The 12,779-nt window shown below is 27.0% G+C and overlaps 1 protein-coding gene across 1 annotated transcript; it reads left to right on the top strand.

Annotated features, from left to right (window-relative positions):
- Positions 1–10,510: 10,510 nt before the first annotated feature.
- On the top strand, positions 10,511–10,918 carry LOC101500299 (putative glutaredoxin-C14). Its single transcript, XM_004492013.4, has one exon. The coding sequence runs from the start codon at positions 10,511–10,513 to the stop codon at positions 10,916–10,918; it is 408 nt and encodes a 135-aa protein (XP_004492070.1).
- Positions 10,919–12,779: the final 1,861 nt, after the last annotated feature.

The raw sequence follows: 12,779 nt of genomic DNA, 5'->3' as shown, positions 1-12,779 counted from the left end.
ATATTACTAATCTATATTTTAAAAATAATATATATATTTACTAATCTAAATTTAAAATATATAAAATACTAACTTGATGCCGAGTAGCGTCTGACTGGAAGTTTTCACTCACGTACGATGCTTACAAGTCTTCAAGTCTTCGAAGTAATTAATAACCACTGTAAAAAAAAAATTCAATAATATTAATTACTTAAATCAAATCAAAAAATATAATTAAAAAACTACATATATAATATAATATATACTTACCAAAATTGAATCAAGCTTGATGAATATTTTGTGTAGAGAGAAGGTGGAGAGAATAGTTAGAAGGAGGTTTTAGAGAGAAGTTAGAAGTGAAAAAATGAAAGAGGAGTTGAGTAATATATATAGGGTATGCTTGATCCTTTGTGGCGGCCAAAGCAGCCACAATGACCAACGGATATTAGGCATATTTGGCGGCCTGGGTGGCCAGAACGTGCCAACGGTACAATTGTAGTTTGTGGCGGCCTTTGCCGCCACAAAAGGTAACGGTCTAATCCTTTGTGACGGCCAGAAAGTCCAACGTCAATGTGTTTTCTTTGTGGTGGCCTTTGCAGCCATAAATGCCAACGTTCACTTGCTTTTTTGGCGGCCTATGCAGCCACAAATGGACATGTCACTTCAGTCATTTGTGACGGCTTTGCCCCTCACAAAATTTATTTTTTGTGGCTGTAAAAGCCTTTACAAAATCCAGTTAAATGTTTAAAAATTTGTGAGGGCTTTTTCAGCCACAAATAAAGACCAATTTCAATTTTGATATTTGTGAGGGCTTTTTCGGTCACTAATTTGTGAGGGTTTTATTAGGCCACAAAATATTATTTTTCTTGTAATGAAAGTAGAATAAGAATAGCTTCTAACCTAGCCACTAGAGCAAATGTCTCAGTGTAATAGCTTCTAACTCTTTCAAGCACGTGTATTTTTTAACAAACTAGTGATTCATTATAACATAATTAAGTAGATAAGAGCATAGAGAAACTTTCAGATCATATATTACTCATACTCTAAGACATCTTGAAATCATTAAGGTATTTCCTCATTCGGCCCATCTAGTTGATCCATAATAGAGTATGCTTCTTAACAATGTGAGAATTTCTAATCATAATAGTCTGGCGCTTTAATGACTCCATAGGTGATAGTCAATATTTATTTTTAATTGAACTTGATAAATATGTTATGTTTTGATGTATTTTATTTTTGAGACAATTTTGCATTGTTTTGAATAATGTATTTATTGTGATTAGTTTTGAAATACAAATAATGAACTTATCATTTTATAATATTACATTATATAAATTAACCACACAACTGCTCACAAGTGCAAATATACATAAACAGATGTTTTCTTAGTTTTTAATAAAAAAGTTAAATCAAACAAACATAAAATTTACTACATAGCTATTTTTGGTATATACTATTTCTTTTACTTTTCTGAGAACATAAAAAAAGTTGTTGATATTTCATACTCCTTTTCTTTTTATAATGAGTATAGTTTAAGTTTTTTACATAGTATTAATAAATGCAATAATTATTAGAAAGAGATAAATTATTTTACCAAATTATTTATTTTAATTATTAATGAATTTTTTACTATTATTAATATAAAATATAATAATATTTTAGAAATTATATATATAATAATCATTGAAATATAATAAAGTAACATTTACATTAAAATTTTATTAATAATATTTATATTAGACAATTTTTTAACGTTAAATTTATATTTGTGAGACAAAGGTAGTATAATATAGAAATTGGTAGTAAATATAGTGTAGGAATATAGAGTAAGGGAAGTAATTATATAGAGGTAAATGTTATGTATTGTTCACCTAAAGCAGTGACAATGTGGCAGTTGGTGTTGAAGGCTGAAGCCTTGAAGGGCAGGCAAGGCGTGGGATGGGGTGTGCTTCAACCGCATGCTGCCTGCCTGCCTCTAGTACTTCGCTCATTCAGGCGGCGGAAACCGTACTGACGTGCCCATATTTTTTGTCTTTTCTTTTGTTAGCTCATTGTTCTATTATACATAGATGATACATTGGAAATCACACATGTTTTCTATCCTCTTTCAACTCTTATTTCTTGATCAATTTTTAACTTCTTGAAATATAATAATATATGTGGTATATATTTTAAAAAAATAAATTATGTTAATAAGTGTTTCTAAAACATTTAGAACACTTATTAAAAAAACAAAAAGTAAATAAAAATTAATTCTAAATAGAAAATTTTAATTTTTATAATTTTAAAGTATAAAATGTATAACTTTCAAAATATCATTTATTTAAATTCTTAACAAATATCTTTATGATGTTTGTTAATATTTTTACAACAAAATTACTTTACTAAATTGTCAATTTGTCAATCATGGGAATTTTTACATAAAAAAATAAAATTCAAATTAATTAAAAAATATTATAGTAATAGTAATATTAAATGTGATAGAGTTAGGTAATTTTTATTTATGTTCAAGACAACAAAAATAACTTTTTTGATTGATATATTTAAATTGAGAAGGAGTATATTCTTTTTCTTGGATTTTCATCAACTTTTATGTATAATTTCTGATGATTGTGTTGTTAAGGCTGTGTAAAAAGATGACGTGTTGTTAAATTCCTTTGGGTTGTAATCTTTAGCGAGCTTAGGTCAACTCAACCCAATCAATTAGTCTTGGGATTTTTATTTGTATCCACCATATTATATATTTATTTATGATCCCTCTTACTACTATTATAAACAAACAAAAATTATTTTCATAGTTATTAAGATATTAAGAAATTAGGTAAGTAGTACCTCCTCCTTATTTTATTATTAGACACATCGACATATTTTATATTTTATGAGTATTAAAAAAAAACAGTTGTAGTAATAATTTTTTTTAAATGTGTTATTTGTCTATTAATTTGGTCTTTAATATATTACTCTCTCTAAATTGGTTCATAAACTATTAAAATCTATTAGAAGGTGCATAAACTATTATCCAATCCAATTATTAAGTCCATCCGTATTTTTTTGTTTTGTTTTGATGTTTTCCAATTTGATCATTTTTTATTTGATCATAAACTATCATAAAAAAACAAAATTTAGTGGTTCAACCAAACAAATGAATCGATTGACACCTGCAAACTATTTAAACCAATACACCACCAATTATTCTTTAATATTTACGCATGACTAAAACTACTACTAGTGCATATAATGTAAACAAATAAACCAGTTAAACATTGCTTAAACCAGTAAAGCAGTATGGAAAATAAAAAACAAATGAATCAACATGCGTTGTGTAAACCAGAAGTGTTCATTGAACTATTAAACCAAAATTAATTACGCATAGATTGGAAACCCAGAAGAAGGTTTTAAAGAGAAAGTTGAGATGTGAAGATGGATATAGACCTAAAAAAAATTATCTGAAAGAATAGTTGGTGTATTAATTTAGTTGGTTTCATGTGTTTATTAGTTTACTTGTTTAGTTGATAAACTAAATTGTTTGTTATGATACTTTATGGATTATATTGATTTATTTTCAAAGTATATAGCAGAACTTTAAATTTGCAATCACATGACGTGATATGATCTTAGTATTTAGATTGTAGCGATGTACGCATCACAATGGCCTTAACGACGACCGCAATCTAAAATAATAAAGTATATATTAACTCTAAGATAATAAAGTATATATTTGACTTTGTTCCAATGTCATTGTCGATGTAAAGAAGTACATTATTCTAATAGATCAACAACAAATAATTAAGAAGATATATTAGTTTTTTATTGCACTAATATATGATACTTTAAAGACACATAGTAATCTTCATTTTCTCGAACTTTAAAAAGATATTTATTCACAATTGGTGACCTTACAACAATTAGAGTGCACAACTGATTTGACTTGTTCATATAAAACCGTTTTAGAACCTTTTGTTGTGTAAGCCTCATAATTTACAAAGTTATTCTTCAAAAACATATTTTGTAATCTTAAATAAATTTTTGTATGTGTTTGATATTCATTTCTTACTATTTTTCTAAGCAATCAGATTTCAAATGATATAATTTCTATATCCCCATCTAGAAAATATTCATACGAGAATATTACACAATGTACATCTTGATTGTTTGAGTATATAAAGATACATATTCATTAGGATTAAGTAATCTATTTCAATAGCTCAAATTGTACGTCTCACCAAAATTAATTTTTTCATGAGTTTTTCATACCACTATCAACTAATCCATACAAAGATATTGTAGCACATCTTTCATATGTAAATTGAGTCTTTCATGTGCTACTAAACTCAATCAATTATTAAAATGTTCTTGAATCATTTCATGTGAATATGTCTCTTCAAAATTAATAGTAGGCTTTTACCAATACTCTTGAATATATGTATTTCATCATCCCTATTTTCTTTTCGCGCAAAAAACAATCATAACTAATTAGCTTCACAACTTTAAGTGTGTGGACTACAAGTCTAAAAACCTTTCGCTTTGCAAAACGAGCTTAATTCCACTTCAATTGTTTCTTTTTATTTTTTAAGCTTTTCTTTGTCTATAATCTCAATATTCTTTTACGGCTCAACTTAGTGTATTATATTGGAGAAAATATAACATACACAACACATCCTAAAAATCTATTAGATGTGAGGTATTAGGTTATCAACCCAAATTTGATTGTAAATTAATGGGATGATTTACATATATTAACTTGTTGACTTGATGTGGATCAATATCTCAACATACATGAGTGCATGTTCTCCAAGTAGAAGTTAGAAGTTACGATCTCATAAGTATTGGTTACAATATTAACTTTAGTTATTTAAAGAATTGATCTTCAAGTCAATTTTTGCATATGAATATATGTTGCATGATGTTCAATCATCAAATCCAATAAGAATTCATTACTTTCTAAATTATTTCTAGATAATTATGAAAGAGACTTCTTAATCAAATTAGTTGACACAATAATCTCAAAAACTTTTACTTTAGAGTTGAAAACAAACATACAAATGAACATTTAGCTTATGTTTGATGTATTGATCCACATAATCGATTTATTGATTCACAAATACTATCTCATATACATCCTAGAAATGCGAGAGACTCAGTCTCTCAATTTATCAACTTTTTTTGGGAGCTAATAGCACACAAAAATTATTGGATTGAAGTCTTCTCGTTCTACATTAGATAAAAAAATTCTTTTTTTTTTCCCATCATAATATATCTAGGACGGCCCGACCGATGTTGCCAACAATAAACTTTAATACGATTTGTAATCTTTAGGTTTAAATGATATGGATTTCAATTTTTCTAATCCCTTTGAAGGAATGATAAAAAATCATATCTTTTAAAATTTATATTCCAAATAAAACTTTATGTAGATATTCTAAAGACTTGATTTAATTTTTGCATTATCATATGCGTTTATGAAAGATAATCTTTTGCAAATGCAAAAATGATAACTGAAAACTTTCTTCAACAAGTAAAACTCAATAAATCATAGCTATTTATTTTATTTAATCAACTATAAACTGTAAAATAAATAAAAATAAGATAAAATATTTACTTGCTCATTAGAAATAGCTCAAAATATCATATGAAATGAAACGTGAGAATTTCAAAAAAATAATTTAGCATCTCATATTATCAATAAAATTTATGTGTAAGTATATAGATGTCAACAATGCATAAGTAAGATCAAAATTACTTAAGTAACTTTCATAATGAGTATTTGAATATAATTAAATCATATCCAACAAAAAAAAATGATAGTTTAAAATACATAACGCATTGAATTTTTGACACAATTTCCCTTATTGCCAAAATGGCCACAATTTATATGTTGATTGCAATGGCAAAATTCAAGGGCTGACACATACATCAACTAGATATCAATAACGCATTAGTTGAAAGAAGAAACGTATATGATGTACCTCATAGGCTGCCTTTTCCACTTAACAAAGTCTACAAACTACTCAAGTCATTGTATGGTTTAAAACAAACAAGTCATTAGTGGTATGCAAGCTTGTCCACACTACTCGTCAATCTTGGTTTAAGTAGGATCATTAAGACCATTTTCTTTGAAGGATGTTGGAAAACACAAGAAATGGGGGTTTGAATTATGTTTTCCGTTTTTGAAAAACACTTCAATTTTCTTAGAGAAAATTTATTCTTTATCAAAATATTCAACTTACTTTTATAAAACATATTTAGATAAAGTAAGGTTGAATTATAAGGAACTAAAATGTGATACATAGAAGAAGATAAATGAGACACATATATTTAATACTAGATAAATATGTGTTTGCAGAAGTGCTTAATGTTCAAACATTAATTGTGTTTGAATTTGTTATAAGTATTTGATGTTGGTCAAATTGTTTGATGTTCAAAGTAGGATCAATACTGTTTGTGTCAATGTTCTTCAAATTTCCAAGTCTATGATTTCTTCAAAGTATTTGACGATGTTCTTCAATTCTGTCCAGACTTAACTTTTCAAATTTTCTCAATTTTTGCAAAGTAATTTGAGGATAATTGTTGTTAGATTTTTCAATTGCAGTTTTATTGTTCTACTTGCTAAACAGAAAGAATTACTTTTATAGATGCAATTTTGATTGTTTGTTTTGCTTCAGTATTGAATTGAAACATTGCTTTATTTTAATTTTGTTCTTTTCTTAATTGTTTCTTTGAACCGGTGCATTGTTGTATTGTTTTACTTTTGACAGTTACTGCATATTTTGAATTTTTTGTTTATGTTATCAGTGATGAACCTTTTGCAAACCGTTTATAACAATTAAAAAATACTTAGCCAATATTTTCATTCAATGCAATTTGGTAGGTAACTTTTGACATCTTTCAGAATTAGTGTTAGAGGCAAATTTTGCAGGTATCAGGACTAGAGGCAGACTTTGTCTGCTTCACAATCTAATCTGAAATCCTCTATATTTCATGAAAATGACATCTTCAAAGTCATACACAATTTCCAGAATCATTGACTTTTATCAGATGCATTGACTTTTTGTTAGTTGAATTTGGTGCATTGACTTTTTTAGGTGTGTTGCATTATGTCAGAGCTATTGATTTTTATCAAATGCATTGACTTTAGTCAGAGTCGTTGACTTTTGTCAAATGCATTGACTTTTATTAGAGTTAGAAGTACGAAAATTAGAGTCATTGTGTAAATATCAGAAGCAAAGTCAGAGTTATCAGAATCAGATTGAAGCGTGTCAATATCATAAGTAGAGTCAGATGTTAATATATGAGTATCAAATGCAGAGTCAATAATCTGTCTGTGTTGAATTACTTTCAGAGACAGAGACATCTTATCAAAACATGTTGTATATCACAATCAGAGTAAATTTATCGGATTGAAATCTTCATAACCAACAAAAAGTGTACTTTATAGTCAGATCGTGAGTGTATATATTTTTCAATCCGAGTAAATAGATGTATCAATAAAAGGTAAGTAAACATTAAAAAAATAAAAAATAAAAAATAAAAAAAGAATTTGGTTGACAACAAGTGCACCTCTCTTGCCGCCTACGTCGTTCTAATTCAGTTTTCCTAGAAACAAAAGCCTGCTATCATGTCTCTAACGCCGTATTTGCTGATATCTTCTTTTCACTTTTCATATACCTTTTACAAAATATATAGTGAGATAAATTTAATTGGCTTCAACAAGATAGATATGTAAATGTAGCACTAATATGATACTAGTTCCATGAGAGCTTTTGCCATCTAATCTTTGTTATAGAAAATACTACTTCATCCAAATATTGTTTTAGCAAACAATTTTTATCCCAAATAACTCAACTGTAACATTATTTGATTTAAAAGTTTTACCTTCAAATTAATTAATATGTGGGCATAACCTTCAAGATATTATATTCTATTATATATTTAAAATAATTGTTATAGTTCATACTAGTTTTTTTTTACTATAGAAAGATAAAAAGCAAAATCATAAATTCACAACTGCAAGATTATAATTTTGAATTTAAAACAAAACATTCAACTTAACGATATTTGTTGGTTTACTAAAAAATTTATAATTGATTAAATCGAAAGATTTTTTTTTTTAATTTCACAAACCGTAGCCTTAGCATATAGAACATAAACAAAAATAATTTTCACATCGATAAATTATCCATATAGAACATAAACAAAAATAATTATCATATCGATTTGGATGAAATAGTATGAATCCTTTTAGGTTAATTAGTTCTATAGTTCAAATTTAGCCTTACCATAGGAATGCAACGACATTTAAATATGAAGAGGTGCTTTGACGTGTAATTTTACTCGTGGTTTGTTTAGAGGTGATTTAAAATACACGTTATAAGTTGTAACTTTTATTTATAAGTAGGACTAAAAATTTCTCCAAATTTTTTATTATTAGGAATGGAGGGAGTGCAATTGCATTGCATTATATCTATTATATCTATGTCTATATTCTTATTGGTCTCAAATATAAATAAATTTAAAGTGTGATTAACAAAAATTGATTTATTTAATTTAAATTTTAAGTTTTATTGCAGTTTTGGTCCCTCTATTTTAACTGAATCGCGAAAGTAATCCTTCATTTTGTTTCTTCCCAGTTTTGGTTCCCCAAACAGAACTTTAGTCCAAAATTTGATAAAATTTTATTTTTTTAAAGTCGTACTACACCATTTATGGTCATATATTTTAGGTACAATTGTTGTAAATGAGATTTTGAGGCATGATGTGGCTTAAATAAATGCAAAAAAAATGAAATTCATCAAGTTTTGGACCAAAATTCTATTTGAGGTACTAAAACTGGGGATAAACAAAATGGAGGGACTACTTTCGCTGTTCAACTAAAATAAGGGGACTAAAACTGCAATTAAGCCTAAATTTTATATTAAATACATCGACTTTTGTTAGTTGATTTTTGTTTAATTTTAAAACCATGGATAATATATCTATATAAACGAGTACCCTTTTAGTTTTTTTCCTACCATTCTCAAACTATCTTGGAAAAACAAGTGAACAACCAAATTTTAAAAGCTCAAATCACATTTAGACTAGGACAAATCCAACATATATTAAAGCTTAAAGTAGATTATAATATAAAGCTTTTTCTAGTTATCATTGTATATTATAAAATAAATTAAATAAATTTTTAATTTCTATAAAATTTTGAAATTTTGTTTTTAGTCTCTATAAAAAAAATTACCTTTTTTAGTCCCTAAAAAAATTTTTCAAGCATTTTTAGTCTTTGCTGAAATATAAATAGATAATTTTGAATTATTCTTTTGCACACATGCTTACGACAATATAAACAGTTTCTCGACAAAAAATAAACTCAAAATTTGATTTTTAAATTCATATTTTTATTATTTTTATCTTAAACATTTGACATTTAAAAATTTATATTTAATTCATCCCAAGTTAAAAAATTATAAATTTTTATGGATGAAAATGACATAATGTTCTAAAACATATTTACAAAAAGTCATTTAAAAAATTAAAAGATGTTTTGTTCCAGCAAATACTAAACCAAACTTGTAGAATAATTTGTAGGAATTAGAAAATGTGAATTTTTTACAGGAACTAAAAACAAAATTTTAAAATTTTATAAAAACTAAAAACTTATTTACCCTATTAAAAGTATGAATTTTTTTATCAAAAATTATTGTTTAAACACTTTGGAGCATAATAAAGTTAATTAATTTAATATTATTTTTTTAATTGTTACTAAAGTTAATATTAAATTTAGATAAATTTATTAGTTTTATTTTTAAAAATATTTGAATACATAAGTAAAAGTTTTTATTAAAGCACTTATAAGCATTTGTCAATTTTTTAAGGCTTTTTTATTAAATAAATTTTTTATTTTATTTGTGTTGTAATCCACAGTCTCATTCTCTTACGATGTGCCTAAAGAGAACAGCAAAACAAATGCTCTTGGATTACAAAAGATTTTGATGTTATATTTTTATCTAAAATTTTAAAGCAATAAATATATGGTTCTTCAATCTTATATGTTTAATATTTATGTCATTTACAGACGTGAGACTAATACCATTCATATTTAAGCCCAACAAAATTTTAGATTTTAGAGTAAAAAAAGAAATAAAGAAATCATCTTCTGATCTTGTCCTTTTGTTCTTTTGTGTGTATAATACATATGTTCACTTTTTCCACTGTTTGACAAAGTAATGTATTGACCACAGCATGCATTCTCCTCGAGTAACCATTATAGCTACAACTGAGATCGAAATATAGAGACAACAACACTTAAGAAAAACAGAACACGCTCTATCCGACAATAACAGACAAAAGCAAGTAATAAGTACCCTAAACCCCCAACATTCTTCCACACTTTGTTTTATTTTTCTTTTCAAACCCCCTTCAAACTCCTTATAAAAGCCACCCTTTTCCCTTTCTTTATTTTCCATCACAAACACACACAAAAGTTTTCATTTTTCTTATACCCTTTTGCTTACTCTGTTCTGTTCTGCTATTACAACACACAATAATGAATCAAGAGAGTGTGATGCATTATCAAGTGGATCCATGGAATTACTACATGATGAGAGTAAGAAGAAGAAGAATGGAAGAAGAAGATGAAATGGAGAGAGTGATGAGAATAGTTTCAGAAAGTGCAGTTGTGATATTCAGCAGTAGTAGCTGTTGTATGTGTCATGCAATGAAGAGTCTTTTTTGTGGAATGGGAGTGAACACAATGGTTCATGAACTTGATCAAGATTCTAAAGGGAAACAAATGGAAAAAACATTGATGAGGTTACTTGCTACTAACTCAACTACACTTCCTGTTGTTTTCATTGGTGGCAAATTAGTTGGCTCTATGGATACACTTTTGGCTTTTCATGTCAATGGTTCTCTTGTTCCACTTCTCAAACAAGCTGGTGCTTTATGGCTTTAATTAGATTTTTATGCAATATTTATGTTATATTAGAGTTGCAAATTAGTGAGACTTGACTAAGCTATATATATTCTAACTAGAATTTGTTCTGATGACAATTATATATGCATTGTGAAAAAATAGTGATTATTCTCTCAATTTTAATTGTTCTGCTTTTGTAGCAATAGTTTTTATAATTAAGTAGATGCTACATGCAATTTGAAAATGAACAAGAAGTTCTATAATATTGAAATCCTGGTTTTAACAGAATAAAGAGACTTTCTTGAAAAATGTGTGTTATATAAAAAGTATGTTTCTAACATTATTCTTCAATAAGAATTACACTAAGAGTTAAACTCACTTGACGACACTGTCTGGATAAATATTTTTCAAAATCAACCGTTTGATTGAAAAGTATTATCATATACATTATATTAATAAATTTTGACATTTTATAATCATTCTCTATCTCATTTTAATGCGTTAAAGATTTAACGTCAAGTATGTAGTTATATATATATATATATATAACGTTAATCTTGATGACATAAGTAATAATTATGGATTGATGTCAAAATTTATAGATATAAAGAAGTTGTTCTTTGGTACTACAGTTCAACGAATAAAGAAGTTGTTATTTGGTACTACAGTTCAATGAATAAGAGGATCAATATCGCAAGTAATCACTTTCAGCATTTGATACACTAGATTTGGTTTAGAAGGTGCTGATTCAATAGGCAACTCAGATTTAGAAGCAGGGCTAAGAGATGGCATTGCCACAATAGGCAACTCAGATTCAAAAGTTGGGGTAAGATAGGGGAACTGAAGTAGGTAGTTTAGGGAATCTAGAACCAAAGGATCATGAACTATAACTCAGAGGTGAGACATTCTTGTGAAATGCAACATCTTGAGAAAGAAAATACATGCAATTGGGAAGATGATAACAACTGTACTCTCTTTTGTTTGAAGGATAAACCACATACAAATCTAACTGCACGAGAATCCAATTTAGTTCCGTGTTCTTTATGAACATGGACAAAGCAACATTATACTTAAGACTGCATAGTTGGAAAAAAGTAATAAGTGAGATCATAAACTAAACAAGACTAAATTTACCAATAGCACGAGATGATAATTGATTAATTAGTTAAGCATCAAACAACACTGCTTCACCCAAATCTTTTTCTCCCAAAATAATAATACACAATAAAGACGGAAATAACAAAAATGAAACAGCAAATAAATTGGCTAGGGTTTACGCATAAGTAAGATCCCAAAAGAGGAAGCTCTTGTACCAGTTAGAAAATATATTTGAATTTACTTCAATAATAATAAGAGTACAATAACTAATTCGTTTAAGTAGACTATGTTATATATCTAATGAACTTAATTAACGCTAATGGGTCTGATATGTACAATTAGACTATGCTACTTTTACAATAAAAATACCTAACATAACAAAATAATGGATTAGTAAAATAAATAATGGATTAGTTGATTATTAATATATTAGAATAGTTATTATAGCATTTTTAAATGTTAGGGTCATTCTAAAATCATCATTCTTATATAAAATATAAATTTTTGACATGTATGATTTGTTTTCTGTATCGTATTCAATTTTCGTATCGTTAAATCTTATTTCTCTTTGATGACAAATATTTTAACAATAATTGAAATTCTAGTATTCAAATCATATTCTTTTATTAATTGATTATTGTCATTCAAGTGAGAGATTGATAGATTAATTATTTAATTAATCAATTATTAATTGACAATAATCAATTATTAATTGACAATAATTAATTATTATGAACTATTATTAATTGATGTAATGGTATTATGTTGAATGGACCGTGATGAGTTGAACTATTATATCAAG

Source organism: Cicer arietinum, chromosome 3 (genome assembly GCF_000331145.2).
Source record: "Cicer arietinum cultivar CDC Frontier isolate Library 1 chromosome 3, Cicar.CDCFrontier_v2.0, whole genome shotgun sequence".
Lineage (NCBI taxonomy): Eukaryota > Viridiplantae > Streptophyta > Magnoliopsida > Fabales > Fabaceae > Cicer > Cicer arietinum.
The sequence above is the reverse complement of the archived record's forward strand: the minus strand, read 5'-3'. Positions and strand labels throughout refer to the sequence as shown.

Bases quoted from the DNA above. Each gene is read 5' to 3' on its own strand.
- LOC101500299 (XM_004492013.4), top strand. From the start codon at position 10,511: ATGAATCAAGAGAGTGTGATGCATTATCAAGTGGATCCATGGAATTAC.